The sequence below is a fragment of the Polypterus senegalus genome, chromosome 3 (genome assembly GCF_016835505.1).
Source record: "Polypterus senegalus isolate Bchr_013 chromosome 3, ASM1683550v1, whole genome shotgun sequence".
In the NCBI taxonomy this organism is placed as follows: Eukaryota; Metazoa; Chordata; class Cladistia; order Polypteriformes; family Polypteridae; genus Polypterus; species Polypterus senegalus.
This window is the reverse complement of record NC_053156.1, coordinates 113,384,060-113,403,805: the sequence shown is the minus strand read 5'-3', so window position 1 is coordinate 113,403,805 and position 19,746 is coordinate 113,384,060. Positions and strand designations below refer to the sequence as shown.

The 19,746-nt window shown below is 34.2% G+C and overlaps 1 protein-coding gene across 1 annotated transcript in view; it reads right to left on the bottom strand.

The window, feature by feature from the left end:
- The window catches only part of ttk (ttk protein kinase), a 72,295-nt gene that overhangs the window by 16,803 nt on the left and 35,746 nt on the right, over window positions 1-19,746 (bottom strand). The window contains 12 exon segments of the mRNA XM_039749756.1: window positions 4,294-4,365; window positions 6,959-7,083; window positions 7,194-7,345; window positions 8,194-8,351; window positions 10,808-10,900; window positions 11,500-11,647; window positions 11,851-11,975; window positions 12,067-12,236; window positions 12,992-13,103; window positions 15,688-15,790; window positions 16,330-16,424; window positions 16,520-16,592. Of these exon segments, the coding sequence (XP_039605690.1) occupies window positions 4,294-4,365; window positions 6,959-7,083; window positions 7,194-7,345; window positions 8,194-8,351; window positions 10,808-10,900; window positions 11,500-11,647; window positions 11,851-11,975; window positions 12,067-12,236; window positions 12,992-13,103; window positions 15,688-15,790; window positions 16,330-16,424; window positions 16,520-16,592 (1,426 nt within the window).

The following is a 19,746-nucleotide window of genomic DNA, read 5'->3' as shown; positions in this document are numbered from 1 at the left end:
CAAAATGTTTCTGATCATCAAACACATTTAACCATTAGTCAAATATAACACAAGTAAACACAAAATGCAGTTTTTAAATGATGGTTTTATTATTTAGGGAGAAAAAATCCAAACCTACATGGCCCTGTGTGAAAAGTAATTGCCCCTGAACCTAATAACTGGTTGGGCCACCCTTAGCAGCAATAACTGCAATCAAGCGCTTGCGATAACTTGCAATGAGTCTTTTACAGTGCTCTGGAGGAATTTTGGCCCACTCATCTTTGCAGAATTGTTGTAATTCAGCTTTATTTGAGGGTTTTCTAGCATGAACCGCCTTTTTAAGGTCATGCCATAGCATCTCAATTGGATTCAGGTCAGGACTTTGACTAGGCCACTCCAAAGTCTTCATTTTGTTTTTCTTCAGCCATTCAGAGGTGGATTTGCTGGTGTGTTTTGGGTCATTGTCCTGTTGCAGCACCCAAGATCGCTTCAGCTTGAGTTGACGAACAGATGGCGGACATTCTCCTTCAGGATTTTTGGTAGACAGAATTCATGGTTCCATCTATCACAGCAAGCCTTCCAGGTCCTGAAGCAGCAAAACAACCCCAGACCATCACACTACCACCACCATATTTTACTGTTGGTATGATGTTCTTTTCTGAAATGCTGTGTTCCTTTTACACCAGATGTAACGGACATTTGCCTTCCAAAAGTTCAACTTTTGTCTCATCAGTCCACAAGGTATTTTCCCAAAAGTCTTGGCAATCATTGAGATGTTTCTTAGCAAAATTGACATGAAGCCCTAATGTTCTTTTGCTTAACAGTGGTTTGCGTCTTGGAAATCTGCCATGCAGGCCGTTTTGCCCAGTCTCTTTCTTATGGTGGAGTCGTGAACACTGACCTTAATTGAGGCAAGTGAGGCCTGCAGTTCTTTAGACGCTGTCCTGGGGTCTTTGTGACCTCTCGGATGAGTCGCCTCTGCGCTCTTGGGGTAATTTTGGTCGGCCGGCCACTCCTGGGAAGGTTCACCACTGTTCCATGTTTTTGCCATTTGTGGATAATGGCTCTCACTGTGGTTCGCTGGAGTCCCAAAGCTTTAGAAATGGCTTTATAACCTTTACCAGACTGATAGATCTCAATTACTTCTGTTCTCATTTGTTCCTGAATTTCTTTGGATCTTGGCATGATGTCTAGCTTTTGAGGTGCTTTTGGTCTACTTCTCTGTGTCAGGCAGCTCCTATTGAAGTGATTTCTTGATTGAAACAGGTGTGGCAGTAATCAGGCCTGGGGTGGCTACGGAAATTGAACTCAGGTGTGATACACCACAGTTAGGTGATTTTTAACAAGGGGCAATTACTTTTTCACACAGGGCCATGTAGGTTTGGATTTTTTCTCACTAAATAATAAAACCATCATTTAAAAACTGCATTTTGTGTTTACTTGTGTTATATTTGACTAATGGTTAAATGTGTTTGATGATCAGAAACATTTTGTGTGACAAACATGCAAAAGAATAAGAAATCAGGAAGGGGGCAAATAGTTTTTCACACCACTGTATATATATAAATATAAATATAAATATAAATATAAATATATATATAAATAAGCTTGCTGTCTTATATTATATTCTGTAAAACAGCAAATTACTACCCTGGTATCAAAAAGTTCTAGCTATCTAATCAAGTAGATCCTAGATCCAGGTTTCCTCCCTATAGTCCAAAAAGTGATGGGGTTAGGGACTTAAAATAACCTGTTATTTCCATTATTAGTTCATATGGATACCAGACTGTTCTAGGGAATTTTTCAAAAAATTAAATTGGCATAGTATTTAGGGTAAGAATGCAGATGAACGAATAACACTGAGACCATCTTATTAACATGTGAGTGGATTAAAACAGGGCTGGAATTCAAGCCATGGTAAACTGGAAATGCATTAGTAATGTAGGCTATAAAATCGATACCAAAGTAATTTTAAAATGTTAAAACTGATACTTATTGATATTTCAATTAAGTTTTACAACCCTAGCTCTTAACATGGTTAATACATATTTATTGAAATGCAGTTGGTTTTTGCCAGACGTACTATATATTGAAGAAAATGGGTTTAACTCTAAATATACATAAAAATGATAAGCTAATTACAAATATGCATACTATAGAACCAGAAGGAAGAGTCAGGTAACTTCAGTCACGTTAAACATTACTGCTTATATAAAAAGGTTGGGCTTCCACTCCAGTAACAAAACTGAAACACTAATGCTATGACATTTTTATATTTTTAGACAGACGAATTTCCAATATTTTTTCACTGTTAATTTTAAGGGCAACTTTTGAAATTACTGACCACACCATTTCATTGCACAAGATAGAAAACTTTATATCTGACAATGTTCTTGTAATGTTCAGTCCAGACTAATTAAACTGTTATCAACAAGCAAAAGGGTGTACAGTACTACATTATTAAGAGTCTGCAGTTAGATGCAACATCCTGCAGAGCACCGTGTTGGGACTGTTTCTTCAATACCTTTTCAAGGTGGATTACAAATATTTAGAGTAGATGACAGCTATAATTCCCTATTAAAACAAACTAGTTGCTAATGTTGCAGCTATGCAAAAACATTATAATCTAAAAGAAACCTTAAAAGTTATTAAAGCTACAATGAGATTTTAAAAGATATCATATTAGCTTAGCATATACTTGCTACTTTAAATCTTTTATATCACTTTTTAATTAAGTGCAGTAACTATTATTTTACCATCTCTTTTCCATTTTATTTCTCTCTTCTATTGACGAGGTTACACTTAGTCTGTTTTGGCGTGGATGTTCAATCACATTTGACTGACATTTTCTATTCAACTGAAATTACAGGATTATCTTTTTCAGCATGTGGCTGGTCTACTGAACAAGGTCTGTGAGAATTCTGACATAACAGCCAGTATACAAATACATGTATACACACACACACACACACAATGTATGGATGTGTGTATTTTATATACTGTATACACACACAAACAATACCTGAATATATTGTTTTCTTTCTTGATGTAGCACAGTATATTTGTACTTACTAAGGAGCATGTTGGTTTCAAAATAGGAAATATACTTAAGTACAAATTCAACTGAATTAAATGAACTGTGGAAACACTCACTTGAAAAGAGTGGCTGCATAACTCTGTTTTCTAAAAGAGTTTTTTTGTTTAAAAAAGTCATAAACTACATGAAAAAGTGTAAGACAATTGCAAATTTCATACTACTTATGAAATATAACCAAACATACGTTTCTTTGAATTGTAGTTCGAGAGATAAAAATTGAAATTATATAGTCATGAATAAGCAGAACTGTAGTGTTTTGGTGCCATTGGTGCCTAACAATGCTTGATTCATGGCTCCAGTCCTGCATGTAGTTTGACTGCTATCTCCATAACCAAATAGGACAGCGTCTTAAGTAAACCTATCTGCAAGAACATAAAAGCACAGTGGGTTGGCAATGGCAAATTGACCTGCTGTAAGTAATAACTGGTGAGTGATTCAAAGGCCCCAGATATAAATGGCCATTCCAGTTTCTGTCTGTTGTTGGAAAAGTAATCTCCTGCTTACTGACACTCCTACATCAGATACATTGGATGATGATAAACTAGCAATTTTATGTCACTACACAAATACTCTTAAAATAAAATGACAAGCTGCAGGTTCTGCTTTGCAATTAAATTCCTCTTTTCACAATTACGATTACCATTTTTTAAATTTCATTTTTCATTAATGTGGTGTATACTAAAAGGACATTTCTAAAAAGTTGTTAATTGAGTGTACAAGATCAAAGTTTTCTAAAATAAAGGAACAGAAAACTTCAAAATAACTATCAAAAAAAAGAATGTAAACATGTTAAACATATATAGTCACATAGGCCAGTACAGTAGTAAAGATAATATTTAGACAAACAGTTAAAGCAATTTTAAATGTTAACACAATTTACATGACACAGTCTTCCCCTGATAGGACTTACCATATTCTATTCTGTAAGCAGTTTTAAACACTTTGAAGGCTTCTATGCATCAGTTTTAAAGATGCAGGGTATAAATTATGTTAAGCAGTGTAATCTAAAGTATACTAACTTTTAAATATAAGGTAGTATAATTATAGTCCACTAATTTACTGCCATTTAAATATATCTTTTTTAATATATTAAGTAAACATTTTTGAGAAGTGTTGATATATATTAGCTTCACCGATTAAAATAAACTATAAATAAATGAATGCATCTATTACAATCCATCATTTAATGGAGTACTTGATCCAATATAAAAACTTACCTTTGATTTAGGTTTTCCACTGAATGAACTGTCTTTGATTGCTTCAGGTGGCATATAGTTTAAAGTGCCTACCTATTAAAAGAGTGAAACAGTATTTAATCAAAAAATACCTTTGAGCATAAAGTACACATGAACTTAGACAAGTTCAAAAACATACTTTAAGCATGGCACATTTATACTTCAAGATAACTTTAAAATAGGTTACATAACATTATCAAACCCAGACCCAAGTCAGTGAGGGAGCGGGAGGAATGGCACTCCAGGTTTGGTCAATTATACTGATTAATATGGGGGAGCAGGAGAGATGAAGTGCTCCAGGGGTACTGCTTGACCAAATGTCAAATGTAGAATGATGGAGGTCTCAGAGTGTCCCAATTATGACCGACTGAGCTGACTGGGACGGACATCTCCTACAGACTGAGAAGACCTGAATGGTGAGCAGGAGAGATGAGAAAGAAAGACGTGCTGGGCTTACAAGGTGGAGAATAAAAAAGGGAGCCCGATTTCTTGCTATTTTTATTCTTGGCTTTCAACTTATTTTGAGATGTATTTGTTTTTTCACTATCACAGATGCACTGATTTTTGTTGATTTAATTATTAAAGATACTGGAGTTAACTGCAGTGCATCTTATTTATTTATTGGACACTGGATTTTTTAATAAATTGCACAACAAACTTTTGCACTTTCCTTGCTTGTTCATATGTCCTCACCACACTCGTCCATCCCAGTCATAAGCACCAATGTCCAGATACAAAATGGGAAGATGCCAGCTGTAGGCAAGACAGGCATCACATGCCAAACAATGTAATCTGTACAGCCGTGAGAATGAACAAGTTAAAACTTACAAAACTGGCCTTGTGGCTAGGCATGGGTATGTCAGCAAAGCGAAACCTTTTCAAAGTCTACTGTACTGGTAGAATGTTTTTTGGGGGGGGGTTTGGTTGCAGGAGAATACAATAATTCCAAACTCTTTTAATGAACTGTATTGCATTCAGAAATAAATAATGCAACTAAAAATTTATAGAGAAGTTGGAAACATAGGATATTGTGGACAGTAATCTTTCATATTAAACATGTTATATTATCTTCAGTATTGCAGGAATCTTTGTGAGCTGCTATAATAATTCACTATAGAGCAGGGGTGGGCAAAGTCGTTCCTGGAGGGCCACAGTGGCTGCGGGTTTTGGTTCCAGCCCAGGTACTTCATAAGAAGCACTTATTGCTCAAGTAACACTTCTGCTTTATTTTAGTTGTCTCACTCGTTAAGATTTGAACGTTTATTGCTTATTTTAGTTTAAACAGCTGTATTCTCAGTTTTAATTGCCCCTTATTAGCAATAATGCAAATGATAAAAAAAGAGACCAGCATTCTCCATTTAGCTTGTTTCCATTTACACCTGTGTGGATTTATTGTTCACTATTTGGCTTAATTAAATACTCTGAAAGAAAGTGAAGAGAGAAAAATGAAGGACTGAGTATTTCTTATAAGTTTTAGACTTCAAATAATTTGGATGATATCCTTAGAAAAGGAAAAAAAAGTCTAGGATAGGAGAATGACCTGACATGGCAGAGTTAAAGCACTAAGTCATGAAATTAAATTATTGCCAAGGATTGTTTTCTAATTAATCAACTGGGTTGGAACAAAAACTTGCAGCCACTGCGGCCCTCCAACAAAATTTCTTCGGAGGAGCTGAGACATAAAAAAAAAACAAAAAAAAAAAAAACAAAGTGGCTCACGTGTTTAAAAGGCCGAAACAACAAGAAAAGCATAATCCTGTTGACAAGTTAAAAATTAAAGGATAAAGTAACCAAAGAAAGTCTGAGATAAAGCAAAAGTAATTCAAGCTCCAAAAGGTAAATATCACAGACACATTCCTCACATGACATATATACCAAGACTGCATGAAATGCAAAACATATAATATTTATAAAGAAGTGAATAAATATCAAAGGTAATTTTGGAGTTGATATCCACACACAATTCCTTTGCACCCGCCATTAGTGTCTTTTGTTTTGCAAATGTGTCAATCAGCACAAGCAGCAAGCAGCCTGCTATCCCATCCGCCCATCACCACAGCTTAACTCGGGCAAAAAGTTCTCCCAGCTCAAGTCTTGTTTATCTGGGTCTAAGATGCCTGGAGTTGTATAGGGTAAATACATCGATATTTGGAACACATGCATTTCATGTGTGTTCCATGTCTACAATGATCTATGTAAAATGTAGGATGACAGGAAATGTGAGAAATGCAAGAAATGTTGAACACATACCTAAAACTTTTTTCAAGTTATAGTACTAATGACAAAATTTAGAAGTGTATAATGTGTGAAGACTATAGTCCAAATATCAAATAAGCACTTTCACAAAAGGTACAAGTATAACAAAACAAGTGTACTTTTATTCAAAAATATAACAAAAGAAAAATAAATCAGGTTAGGGTATGACGCTGACATGACTGCTTGGGAGGTGTAGTGGTAAAAACTGCTGACTCATAATCAAGAGGTCACGGGTTTGAGTCCGGCCGCTTCCGAGAATTACCAACACTGAGTAAGACCAACTAGAAAAATTAACATGAATACACGGACTGAAGTAAAATACGAACACTATTCTCAACTAAATTATAAAAAAACTGCATTATATTGACTCAAATACCCATGAAAAACTTACCTGGGAATCTTTCACAATGCTTGTTACATCTGGTTGGATGTGATTTGCAATTCCAAAGTCGATGAGTTTGAGTGTTGCGCCCACTATTACAAAATTAGCAGGTTTCAAATCACTGTGAACAATGCCTGTTTATAAAGGAGAGTAGTACTTTTAGAGACAAAAACACAGAATCAAAAATTCACACAAAATATAGAAGAGAGCAATGTATTAGAAATTGAATATTTTACAAAAATACCATGTTGATGAATGGTGTAAACTGCTTCCAACATATTCTTCCAGTAATATTTTCGTTCTAAAGGATCCACTGCTTTTTTGCTTCTAAGCCAAGTATTCAGATCTAGGTGTCCACATTCCATTAGCATATATATATAATTTTCATTTATTTCACTAAAAGAAAAATAAAATCCACATATATTTCAGGTCAAACATGAGGATTACCACAATCATTCAGCTAATTAAGTAAACACATGAGAATATTGATAGTACTGTTTTTGTTGACAGATCATTTTTGTACAATGTAAAATCAACTTTAAAATAAATATCCAGTTTATTTTGAAGACAAAATTGTTACCCACGGGCAAGTTATTTGGTCATCATTAACCACTATATTATTAATATTATTACTAGGGTGCTTCGCTCCCTGCTCGCCAACCACCCCCGGCCTGCGCTTCGTATCTCTACTGCTTCGCATATGTGGATTTCACTTTCACCAAACAACAAATCTTAATTCTCGCGGATACACGTCTTGGGAAGAAACACCACTTTTTCCTGATGGCAACACGAATTAGACAAGTCTTTGACTTAAGTTTAAATCTGAACAATATATTTGATTTCTTTTCACTGTTCTGTTATTTCAGAGCGTAATAATTTCCATTTGTTTGCGCTAATGCGATCTTTACTATCATTTTTTTGAGACTTTCGAATTTTAGTACTTTTATTATCTCTAACCTGATCTGCATCTGTATCACGGAAACGTTTTTGAATTCTTTACGACGTTCTACTTTGTTATCTACTATCTGTCTTTTATTTCTGGCGCTGGCCGTGGTTAAAACTCTTGGCACAAAGTCCCGTCTCGTGGGACATGAAAGTATCTCTCTGAAAAAGTCAAGTCTCGTCCCAGGATGTGTTGGACATCAGAAATTCAGTAAGTGACTCAAGAAGGTATTATAAATGAAAACATATCATCTTAAACTTTGAGATTAAAAAAAAAAAAAAGTTTCTTCATTAGTACTTACTAGTCATAGAGTTTTATTATCTGATCACAGTTTTGCTGTAACCTATTAAGATGATCTATTTCATTCTTGTAACTTTCAATAGTCTGATTGTCAGCATCTTCCAGGTCAACAACTTTAACTGCAAACAGCTGTTTTCTGCAATTGAACACTTGAAATACCTAAAAAAACATGTAAGCCCAAGGTACAATTAAAAAAGGAAAAAAGTATTATAAACATATTTCTTGAGAGAGAGTATAGGGCTTAAAATTACAAAGCAAATAAAAAAATGAATGCATTTTAGCAGATACCTAAGGTTTCATTTATTTCTTGAAAGGCAGCTCAGAACCATTATAAACAGTGAAAAAACCCTTCTTACCCATAGGCAATCTTGTGTCGCCTTGTTTGCTATATAAAGCGGCTTTTGATGGGGCACTCTGATAATATATAAAAAAAGAATGAATGAGTGACTGAGAACATCTAACTTACCCATTCATAAAATGCAAGGAATTTTCCCCGTTCCAAACTCATACAATATGTCACATGGTATCAGCTTTGATTTTCTATTCAACTGATGTATCAGCTGTATGTATTGCCTTTAAAAACATTGCTCACCAGTAGGCAATTACTGTTTCTTTAACCAAGCACTGGTAGTTAGATAGCCAGCAGCTGTATCACTGTAAATGCTAATCAAATACAGTGATCCCTCGCTATAATCGCACTTTGACTTTCGCGGCGTCACTCCATCGCGGATTTTAAATGTAAGCATATCTAAATATATATCATGGATTTTTCGCTGGTTCGCGGATTTCTGCGGACAATGGGTCTTTTAATTTATGGTACATGCTTCTTCAGTTTGTTTGCCCAGTTGATTTCATACAAGGGACGCTATTGGCGGATGGCTGAGAAGCTACCCAATCAGAGCACGTATTACATAATAAATAAAGCTTCTCAATGATATATGCTTCTCTCGCGGTGCTTCGCACACTTAAAAGCTCTAACAGCACGTATTGATTTTTGATTGTTTTCTTTTCTCTGACTCTCTCACTCTCTCTGAGATTCTCTGCTCCTGATGGAGGGGGTTTGAGGAGAGGGGCTGTTTGCTTAGAAGATGCGGACGCTCCTCTAAAAAATGCTGAAAGACTACCTTCACATTGATCCCTTCCTTGCGGCCACTTTATCTCAGTGTTTCCACTTAAAAGCCCAACAGCCCTATTGATTTTTGATTGTTTACTTTTCTCTCTCTCTCTCTCTAACATTCTCTGCTCCTAACGTTTATTCTTTGAACGGGAAGCTATGTTTGTATTCTTTTAATTGTGAGAAAGAACTGCCATCTCGGTCTTGTCATTGAGCACAGTTTAAACTTTTGACTAAAGGGTGTTATTTCATGTCTAGAGGGCTCTAATAATGTTAAAAAACGTATTTAGAAGGTCGTAAACAGGTTTTCTATGCTCTAACAGCGAAAATATTAGATTTATAAATAAAGAATCCTACTTCACGGAAATTCATTTATTGCGGTAGAATCTGGAACGGATTAACCGCGATAAACGAGGGTTTACTGTATATTGCTTTTCTACACAGTACCAGCAGGTTTCTCTACTGTGAAAATGTTGGAGAGGTGAAAAAGGAAGATGAGAAGAAGGATAAATAACTTGTAAGCTTCCATGCAAGAATACATGCAAATCCTATGCTTAAATGCGTGTTGCATATCTGCTTACGCATACGTAACTACTTAAAAGAAATAATATATTTAATAAGAAACACTTCATTATACACAATATTTAAAAAAAAAAAAAAAAACAACTCTCTCTTTACTAGGAGGAAATGTTCCTTGCTTTTCTGTGTCAAGGACTTAATGTTTGCTCTTAAGGGTAATCAGTAATAAGTAAATTCCAAAAATGTATAAAATCTGCCGAGCGATGGAGAAATTAGCACTCATGCTTGCAAACCAAAATATGATACAAATAGTAAATACAGTAAAACGGTTATAAACACACACATCTGCATTAGCCTTAGAATCTGTGCTCTTTATACAGTTTGTGCAGATTAATGTTTCTACTGTATCCACATGTTGCACGGTACAGTCACCTCTGCATGTTACAAGGTTTATGCTATATGCTGCCTTGGTATAAACATGCAAGACTCAAATTGGTGTAATCTGAAGTGTTATCTGTGAGTCACAAGGACAAAAATTGTTAAAATGACACAACACAGAAGCAAACAGCCACAGCAAAACATTTACTGTATTTATTGCTAAATTCATAGAATATAACTGAGTACAGCAAATGCTGCTTGGGTATTTTTTTCTTTTTCCATTTCAATACCGTTTCATTTAACATTTGTAATGAATTATGCCAATAGCAATTAGTCTGCAATATAATCAAAAAAAGCTATTTAAGATGGGACATGCAATCAATAAGAAAATTGTCATTAAAAATTAAGCTTCCCACAACACATCTTCTTACAGTAATGGGATTAATATATTCATCTTGTGTGATTAGTATTTGTTAATTCTTTATACCTGCTTAGAACTATAGTATTTCTAAATGTGTTTCATGTAAACATTTCTTACTGGGTAAACCTGTCACAAGGACATAAAAGTTGTAAGTATCTGAATAAGAACTAATTTTTTCAATACCTTACTTGATCCGCCTTTGCCTATTTGCTTGAATACAGAATAACTTTTCCCATTAATAGAGATGTTGTCACAAGAGTATGTTTGAAATGGCACCTGCCAAGAAATAAAAATAAATCTTATGCACTGCAGCAACAGAAGTGAATGAATTATTACATTCTAATACATACTGTCAATTTTAAAAGGTAAAATAAAGGCAAATTTAGGTTCATCTTCTAAGGCTAATACTTTTTCTCTTTTGAGAACAGAAATTGCCGGTGAAAAATTGTACTCATTTATACAAGATGAGCAATGATAAATGTGAGGGAGATGAAAGGATATTCTTTACGGTAATATTACAAAGTGTAAACGGGGAGATGCCATCCCACTTGAAAAACAGGCAAAACAATTTGTGAAGGGATAAGGCAGATTTGTCTACTGCTTATATACATTTGTTCCCAACTGAATTTTTGCACCCTTGTGCTTTGTTGTTTGTTACAATAAAATACAAATTTTGATAATAATATTTCATTTCTATTGCATTATTCTTGGAGAGTCATGTGAAGTACAAAATCCCATTTATAGCCATCAAATTAAAAAACAGTTTTGATAACATGTAATAGCGAAGTCAAAAATATCACTGACTTTAATGAAAAACATTATTCCTATTGAGTTTATACTAAGTTTGCATGAAGGTTAATTCAACAAATTTTTACCTCTGGTTGAGGCTGTGTTTTTTTCATCTGGTTAAATGGAGTAGACTGCTGAAGTGGAGTACATGAAATTTTTTCCAATTGACTTTTATTGGAAGAATTTGGAATCTGTGTCCTCAAACAAGACTCATTAACACCTGGTGTATAATACCTAAAATATAAATAATATTAACTCATTTTGTTAATTCATTGTTTTCCCAGCAAAAATGATAAATTACACATGAATATAAGAAAGTTCATAAAAGGTAAAGCTGTTTAAATTCAAACAAAAGCAGGCCTCTCACATATTTTGAGACAATTAAATAATCGAATGAAAGTGAAATGATGATAAAAAAACCCATGATTTATCCTGACCTGTTAACTTGGGGTATTTTATTACTTGGTGTATCACAAGTAAGACCTGAAGCACTTCTAGGAGGTGCAGGTAACTTGTTTGGTATACAATGCACAATAGGATGCTCATCAGCATGTGGTTTATTCTGCATAAAAAAAATTAAAAAATAAATAAATAAATAACTTAAATGTCAAATACGACTTCTTGTTTCCAAAGCATAAAGACTGAGCATTTACCTCAGGGGATATTTGTTTACTTAGTAGTGCTGGAATCTTCCATTCAGATGTATTATTCAATGACAATGACGACAAACAATTCATGGCACTGGACATTTTAGAACTATTTGATTCTCCGCTTTCCTTATCTTGAATTGATGGTATAGGTGTTGCATTTATTTGCAAAGGTACTTTTAGAGAAAGGAAAGTACATAAAAAAAATGAACATTTTAAAATACACATGTTAACAAATTTGTATCAGTCGAATTTGTTCCTAATTCTATATCCCCTGTTGTACGGAACCTGGAAACCAAACAGCTAATTAAAAGAAATAGGACTTTCATATAAAAAAAAAAAAATTCCAAAATATAAAGTGCATCAAGAGATTCAAGATACCCTACCTCTAGTTAAGGATATTTTTAGAAGACATTTTCTATTGGAAAATAAAAGCATCACTTTAAAGAGATGCTGATGATTATGTAACTTGACACTTTCTTGTAAATTGTGAAATTAAATATGGTTACCAATGTAAATGAATATAATCCAATCTTGCCATATAAATATAATCCTGTAGTAATAGTTATAAATTATAATGAAGCTTCTTCAAGTACATAGGGTATTCGTGATAGGGACTATACCTGCAACATTTGGAAATACTGGGTAAGGTTTTCCTCAAAAAGAAACAATCACCCTTCTTGTTTTACCAAGTAAAATAATTACATATAGAAGTTAACACATATGGTTTAATTTAGCAATAATTCAGATGAGTTATGGAAGAAGTTATGTATTTAAAAAGGAGCCAAAAATGCAGTTTAGAAAGACATAACATTAATAAAGCACAATGCAGAATTTAAAAAAATAAATGATTTTGTAAGATTATAGATTTAAAATAACTATAAGAATGAATAAATAAAAACAAAGGAGGTATTGATGGAATATATATTACCACTAGTTTTTCCATAGACACTTGTGTCATCATTTGAACTCAAGAGAGGTGATGTCGAATTAGATGCAGAAGTGTCTTCAACAGTACTTACTGGACTGATGTTTGAAGCAAACTGAGAGAGCAAAAAAAGAAAAAAAAAGGGTCAAATTGTAACCAGTATATTGAGTTATTTCATTTGTAAAGCACATTAAAAACCTTTGGAGTCTCAGTTTATATACTGTATAAGAGCATAGAATGCAAACTAAATCTAACAGTTTCTGACAGCAGGATGATCTAATGAAATAAAGTGTCAAAACAGTATCTTTTTATTAATTTTAATTAAAAGCAAACAATCCATGCAATCAAATCAATCTTAACAAAAGTAAAATTCAACCACCACCCAAAAGAAAAAAAAAAAAAAGGAAAGTCACTCAGCAGAGCAAATCCTTAAAGCAGCAAGGATGGATATCTATCTATCTATCTCTCTCTATATATATATATATATATATATATACTTTTCTCCCGATATAAAAGATTATTCTAGAATGTTGTTATTAGATCATGCCATATTTTAAAAGAGTTTTGAACAGATGTAACACAACCAATAAAAGTAAAAATATTACTAATACAAAAACAGTATAAGCATCTATGGGAATGTCTATTGTTGGTATTGTATTGCAGTAACTAGACACATAAATAAAACTTCACTTATACTATGTGTGTATGAAAAAATTAAGATTAACTCAAGATGCAGACATGCCTATAAGAACCGAATATCCCAATATAAGACAGTGGTCTCCCCTACTACTAGGGAGGCAACTTAGTCCAATTCCTTGGCTAGTTTAGCTCAAATGATTTCTCAGTACTTTGTACAATTATGCACAGTGAACAGCTTTTAAATGCAGCTTCGAAGAGATAAAGAGAAGAAATCAACTTCTCCTGAAATTTTCTTAAAAAAAAAAAAAAAAAACCAAACTTCCTCTAACAATCGACAGCTTAGATATTTCAGTTACCAAGAATTACAATTTAGCTGCTGTGTCTATTTCAATTATTAAGTCTGTATCCTTGCTGGCGTAGTATTAAAATAATTTACATGGGATATTAATTTTAAAAAATATTTTAAAAATGTTTATTTTTTCAACCATACACTATGGTTTAGTAAATGAAACTGTAGTGATTTAGCATTTGTTTTTGAAAATGTAGCATTATTCTTTTACAAAATACAAAATATGGTTCACTGCTTGGTATCAGCCAACAGTGTTCATTAAGTACTTTGTATTAGTACTGGCTGTCAAAAAAGGATATTGGTGCATCCCTAAGCAATCAAAAAGGAGATACAAAAAAAAAAAATTCTGAGACTACTCTGTATGTTAAAGGAATACTCCATCCAAAAATTATATTTCATTAAATCTTAGTTACTCCATGTAGTTTATAGTAATGAAAAATTTTAATGTCATGTTTTCATGCAGAGCGAGAGGAAATAACACACCCTAACAATGACTCATGCTGCCAAACAGCTAAAGAGGTAAAAAAAGTCCATGGGGAAAAAAAACAAAAATCTCATGTTATTCAGCAGTTATCTAATCGAACTGTATGCAGTCACAGTACACAGGAAAGGTGTATTCCCATAATTCTGGGTTTTTGAATTGAAGGCCTGCCTCTCCCACTTCATTTATTGGTCAAAAGTACTGCCTAACATTTTTCTCTTGTTCTGCATGAAAGTTATATTACATTTTTTCTTGGTTATTACTGCATACAATATGAGGTAAGCTTCCTTTAATGGAGAAATGTTCAAAGTATTGTAAACCATGCTGTTCAATATATTTCACCCGCTTTGCCAAACTGTGGCACTGTTTGTATATAAATATTTAAACATCTTAAAATGGTATATTGGGCGTCTCCTTGATAATGTAAATGTACCTCATATGAAAATCTAACTTTTAATCAGTGATTGAATATATTAAATTGAATATATGTATTGATAATATTTAAAATGTAATGATCTACACCCTACACAAACAGGTAAAACAAATAACAGTACCATAAGGAAAATTGTCTCAAACTAAACACTGCCAGAACGGCATTGGCACGCACTAAACCTTGGAAGCAATTACAAATGAAGGACATTCAATCTTCTGCTTACAACGAGAAGCTTGAAAATGCTGAGGAGGTTCTGCCATACACCATTGAAATTACACACCATTTGGCTGGAGATGCCAAACAAGAACAATGCACCTCTATGTGACTCCATTGCAAGACAAATACTTATTGGAAACTGTGGGAGTTTAACTCAGTAGTAATGATGCCCAAATATAGTCCTATTCAAACAATACATGCATCACACATTTACCTAGATTCACGCCATTTGGACCAGTGCCCTACATAAAACTAGTTTTTGAGTTTTGAGTATTTACAAAAATAAATAAATAATTAATAAATTTCACAACCAAGCAATTTAGTCAGTTACGAATAGTAGTTATAATTTATACTTCTGCTTATAAGAAATAACTAATTTTGTAGTTTTTTTTTGCTTAAAGTGTTTTGTTTGTTAAACTCTATGACTCTGCTCACCATGAAAGTTATTAAAAATGAAGCCCAGTCGAGGATGTTGGATATTGTGTACTTCATATTACGCTAAGCTTACTTTTCTCAGAGGAATTTTTAAAGCTGATAATAGATGCCTGGTGAACATTAAAAATATATATAAATATAAAAACCTTTGAGTTTAAAAATTTATCACCATCTCCATTTGATGCTCGACAACCAGTTAAGGAGAGAGAAGGCAAAAACTTCTGACAGGTTTTAGATCTTGATGTTTGCCTAGAAGAAAAATAAAATTTATTTTTAGAAATGATAAGAAACACACACACACACACACACACATTATGCTAGATCTGGATCAAATACTACTTAGGCCAGCTAATTTACATTTAAACTATAACCTTATTTATTCTCACCTTTATATTAAAAAAAAAAAAGAGTAATGATTTCAAATAAACTTTATTGTACGTTTATTGCAATATTTTGCTCTTCATTACAGCTGTAAATCAAAGAATTAAGTAGTGTGATGTTAATTAAATATCATCCTGCTCACTCACTCGATTTGACCTTCAGCTTATGAGAGCTTCTAACATTGAGGGCTGAGTGAGCGAGTACACAAAGCCTTTAAACTTCATATTAAGGGAAAAATAGCTACTGCTGATCTATCTGAGGTAGATGAAATGTTACCACACTACAATAACTAGAATTCTCACTACCTTGTATAGAAAACCATTCAGCTCTAGATGACGAGCATTCATGTAGTGGTTGTGTTTGGTTAAAATAATACTGACAGAGTATACACCATTAGGATGTCTTACCTTTTCATGCTCTGGCTGGGAGCAGAACTATCAGACATCTTCAAAGAGCATCCAGAATCTGGAGTCATTAAAAGCTGCATAGGAACTTTATCCAGCTACAATATTAAGACATACTGCTGTTAAAGCTATTAAGAACCTATCAAGAAATAAAGGTTAAAGCTTAAAGAATAAACAAAAAGGAGAACTATACCATTCTTCTAAATTTTGATTCTGCTCTCCAATCACAGTTTCCTTCTTCTGGAGAAATATTTCTTTTCTCAACCCTGACAAAACCGCATCCATGAACAGAAATGAAAAATATGAACAGACTCTCATTACATCAACTTGATTCTAGTATACTTTTAATCATGAAACAATGTTTAATTGATTGAACAGAAAACATAAATTGACAATATTTCTATTATAGGTAAAATATTTAACTAGCCAAAAGATCAAGTTGGAATCAAGTACATCTTAACAAAAATCAAACTCTTCACAACTTTTAAACAGAATTAAACATTTATATATTTCTTCTTTCAGAAGAAGATTTCTTCCCATATCCCAAAGCATATGCATTTTCTATCAACAGGCATCTCCAAAATCTCAGTATGAATATGTGTGCTCTACAGTGCTACATTGTGCCCAAAGCAACCAATGTAGACCACGCAATTGAATAAATTATTTTAAAATATGGGTAAGTACATACTGGCCACTTTATTTAGTACTCTGTTTGTTAGCATAAATGGCCTGTTCCTCCAAACAATGTGGCTGAAACACATTAAATACAATATTTCAACATGGTGAAGAGGTTTAGCTGTTTTTCGGCCAATCCTTAAAATGAATAAGAGTCATGTAAGCAACGTTAACTGTGGTATGATTGTTGGTACCAGATCTGATGGTACTAGCAGGTTTGAAATATGTACCCCTCCTGAGGTATTTATGCTCTAGAGTCTCTAGGGGTTGCACAGATGGTGCAATAAGCAACATCCAACAAGTGGAAGTTCTGCAAGTTAAAGCAACTTGCAAATGAGAGAGATCAGAGTAGAATGGCCACACTTATTCAAGCAAATGGAAAAGCAGCAGACACTGAAATAATAGCTCACTGCAACAGTGGTGTGCAGAAGGGCATCTCTGAATGCACAATGAATCCCACTTAACATAGGATGGGATATGGCTGCAGGTGAGGACAACAACATGTTACACTTCTATCATGTAAGAATGACAGGACAAAGCTACAGTAGACAAATGATCATAAAACTCAATGGGGGAAAAAAACTGACACCTAATGTAATTAATTTTTATTTAGAGTATGCTGTGACAAATAGTTGTTAGGGCAATAATTTCACATAAATAGTATGAATCCATGGTTCCATCTTGCTTTATGTTAAAAGAGCAGGTTGTTATTAGAGCACAGGGAAATGTTTTCTTGAAATATATTAGACCCTTTTTATATTAACTGATCGAAATATGAATGGACATGAGCGTCGTTGCTCACAATGTGCACCCCTTTGTGCCCAAGGTCAAACTTTTTTCAAATGGATACGTTCACGAAGGGAATGTGCCATGTTACAAACAACTTCTCACCTCAAGCCAAGTTAGACAAACATTACAGTGACATCTGTTTTTTTCAAAAGCTTTCATATGCCTCACATCTCAATGCAACAGAGAACTTTTGAAAGAAGGAAGAACAAGTGACTTGCAGTAGGAGTGTGTGGCCAATAAAACTGCATGAAGAAATGCCACTGAGTCAACATGAACCAAAATCCATAAGCAATGTGTCTAGTGATTTGCTGAATCCATGACTTAAAAGAATTAAGGGTGACCTGGAAGGAAAAAGGAACTCCTTCACAGCACTATATAAATATACCTAAAAAAGTGGCCACCAAATTCAATTTTGTGATTAATTGGTCATTAAAAAATACACTTGCATCCAGGGTCGGCCACGAGGCAAATTCCTCGGGCAGTGCGCCATTTCCATGTAATTTTTTCTTTTTTAAATATTACTACGAAAAAATAATCCAAAAATGTGTGCACATAAAGAATTATATACACATCCAGTACCATATTTATATACTACCTTTAAAAATTTTATGAAATAAAAAATTCCTTTAAAAAGAGTTAAAATTTCATATCATATGGTTCTCAATGATACACCACATGTCAATACATAGCACTAGTGTTTATTTTCTTTCTTTATTTATACATACTGACATTGGTGCGGGGGAGAGGGAGAAAAGGGGGTGTTTAACAGCTGTCCTGGTGCCATGCTAGAAAAAGCGAAGATGGAAGCGCATTTCACATTTCTGTAAGACAATCGAACCAATGTCATATCACATAAGTGCTAAATAAGTTATCTTTGAGTAGTACTAAAACCAAAATATGTCTCTACCACCTCTATAGTTAACCTTCCAGTCTGTCAGGTTGTTTGCAGTCCTGACTGTCCTAATATAACAACATTATCCCTACCCATGTTGAAATTTGCAATATCTTCACCAATTTATGCAAATAATGAAACATAACCATCCAAGTAATGCACGGTGTCAGTTTTTAAGTGAGACAGGCGCTACAGAGATCTTTTTTATTGTGCCAGGAGCCAAGGTGTAGGCAGAGTAGTGTTTTCCAGCCATTTTCCTGTGATGGCACACTTCTTGTAACCAAAAAAACACCCCAGAGCACACCATGATTCTACCAACCAAAAAAAAAAAAGCATTAGATTTCCTAGATGAGCTAAAAACTGTCCAAAACAGCAGAGACGGGGCAGTGAAAAAAGCAGTTCAGAGATTCCCGTTTCCCTGCTACTTTGTCCATTTATACAGGTGGTCCTCTCTCTGCCTCACTCCACTGATGCGGGGTCAGAGGCAACTCGTAAGCCCATTGGCCCTCAGCTCTGTTAGAGTTGCTAGTAAACATACACCTAGGCAGATGGACCCCCGGCAGTTCTCCTAGTTGATAAAGTGCTCTCTAAGCGCTGCATCTGCAAAACAGCGATCATGGAGCTGCTTTTATGTGAGCTTTTCCACCTAGTCCTATCCTTCTCAAACAGGTCTCTACCACCTGAGGATTGTGTCTCTCAGGTCTGGACACAACAGCATTACACTGTTATTTTCAAGACGCAACAGTTGGAAAGCACTTCTGTATCAAGTCATTGATGGTGATGAACAATTGAGAATAGTATTTATGGAGTTTTAACACAAGTTTTAATGTATGCCCGTTTAAGAGATGCTTATTCTTTTAATTAAATCAGCCTTCAGCAGTGCATTTTAAATCAACAGCCGTTACGATTGTTTATTTTATTTTGACACATCTGTGTCTCGTATGCTATGCTAATTTCACGATTAATACATTGGCCTCATTTTAGTATTGCCTTTATTTCATCTTGCCTTTTAGAAATGCATTCAAATTCAGGTTATACTTGCTCAAGTAGTATTTTGTTAAAAG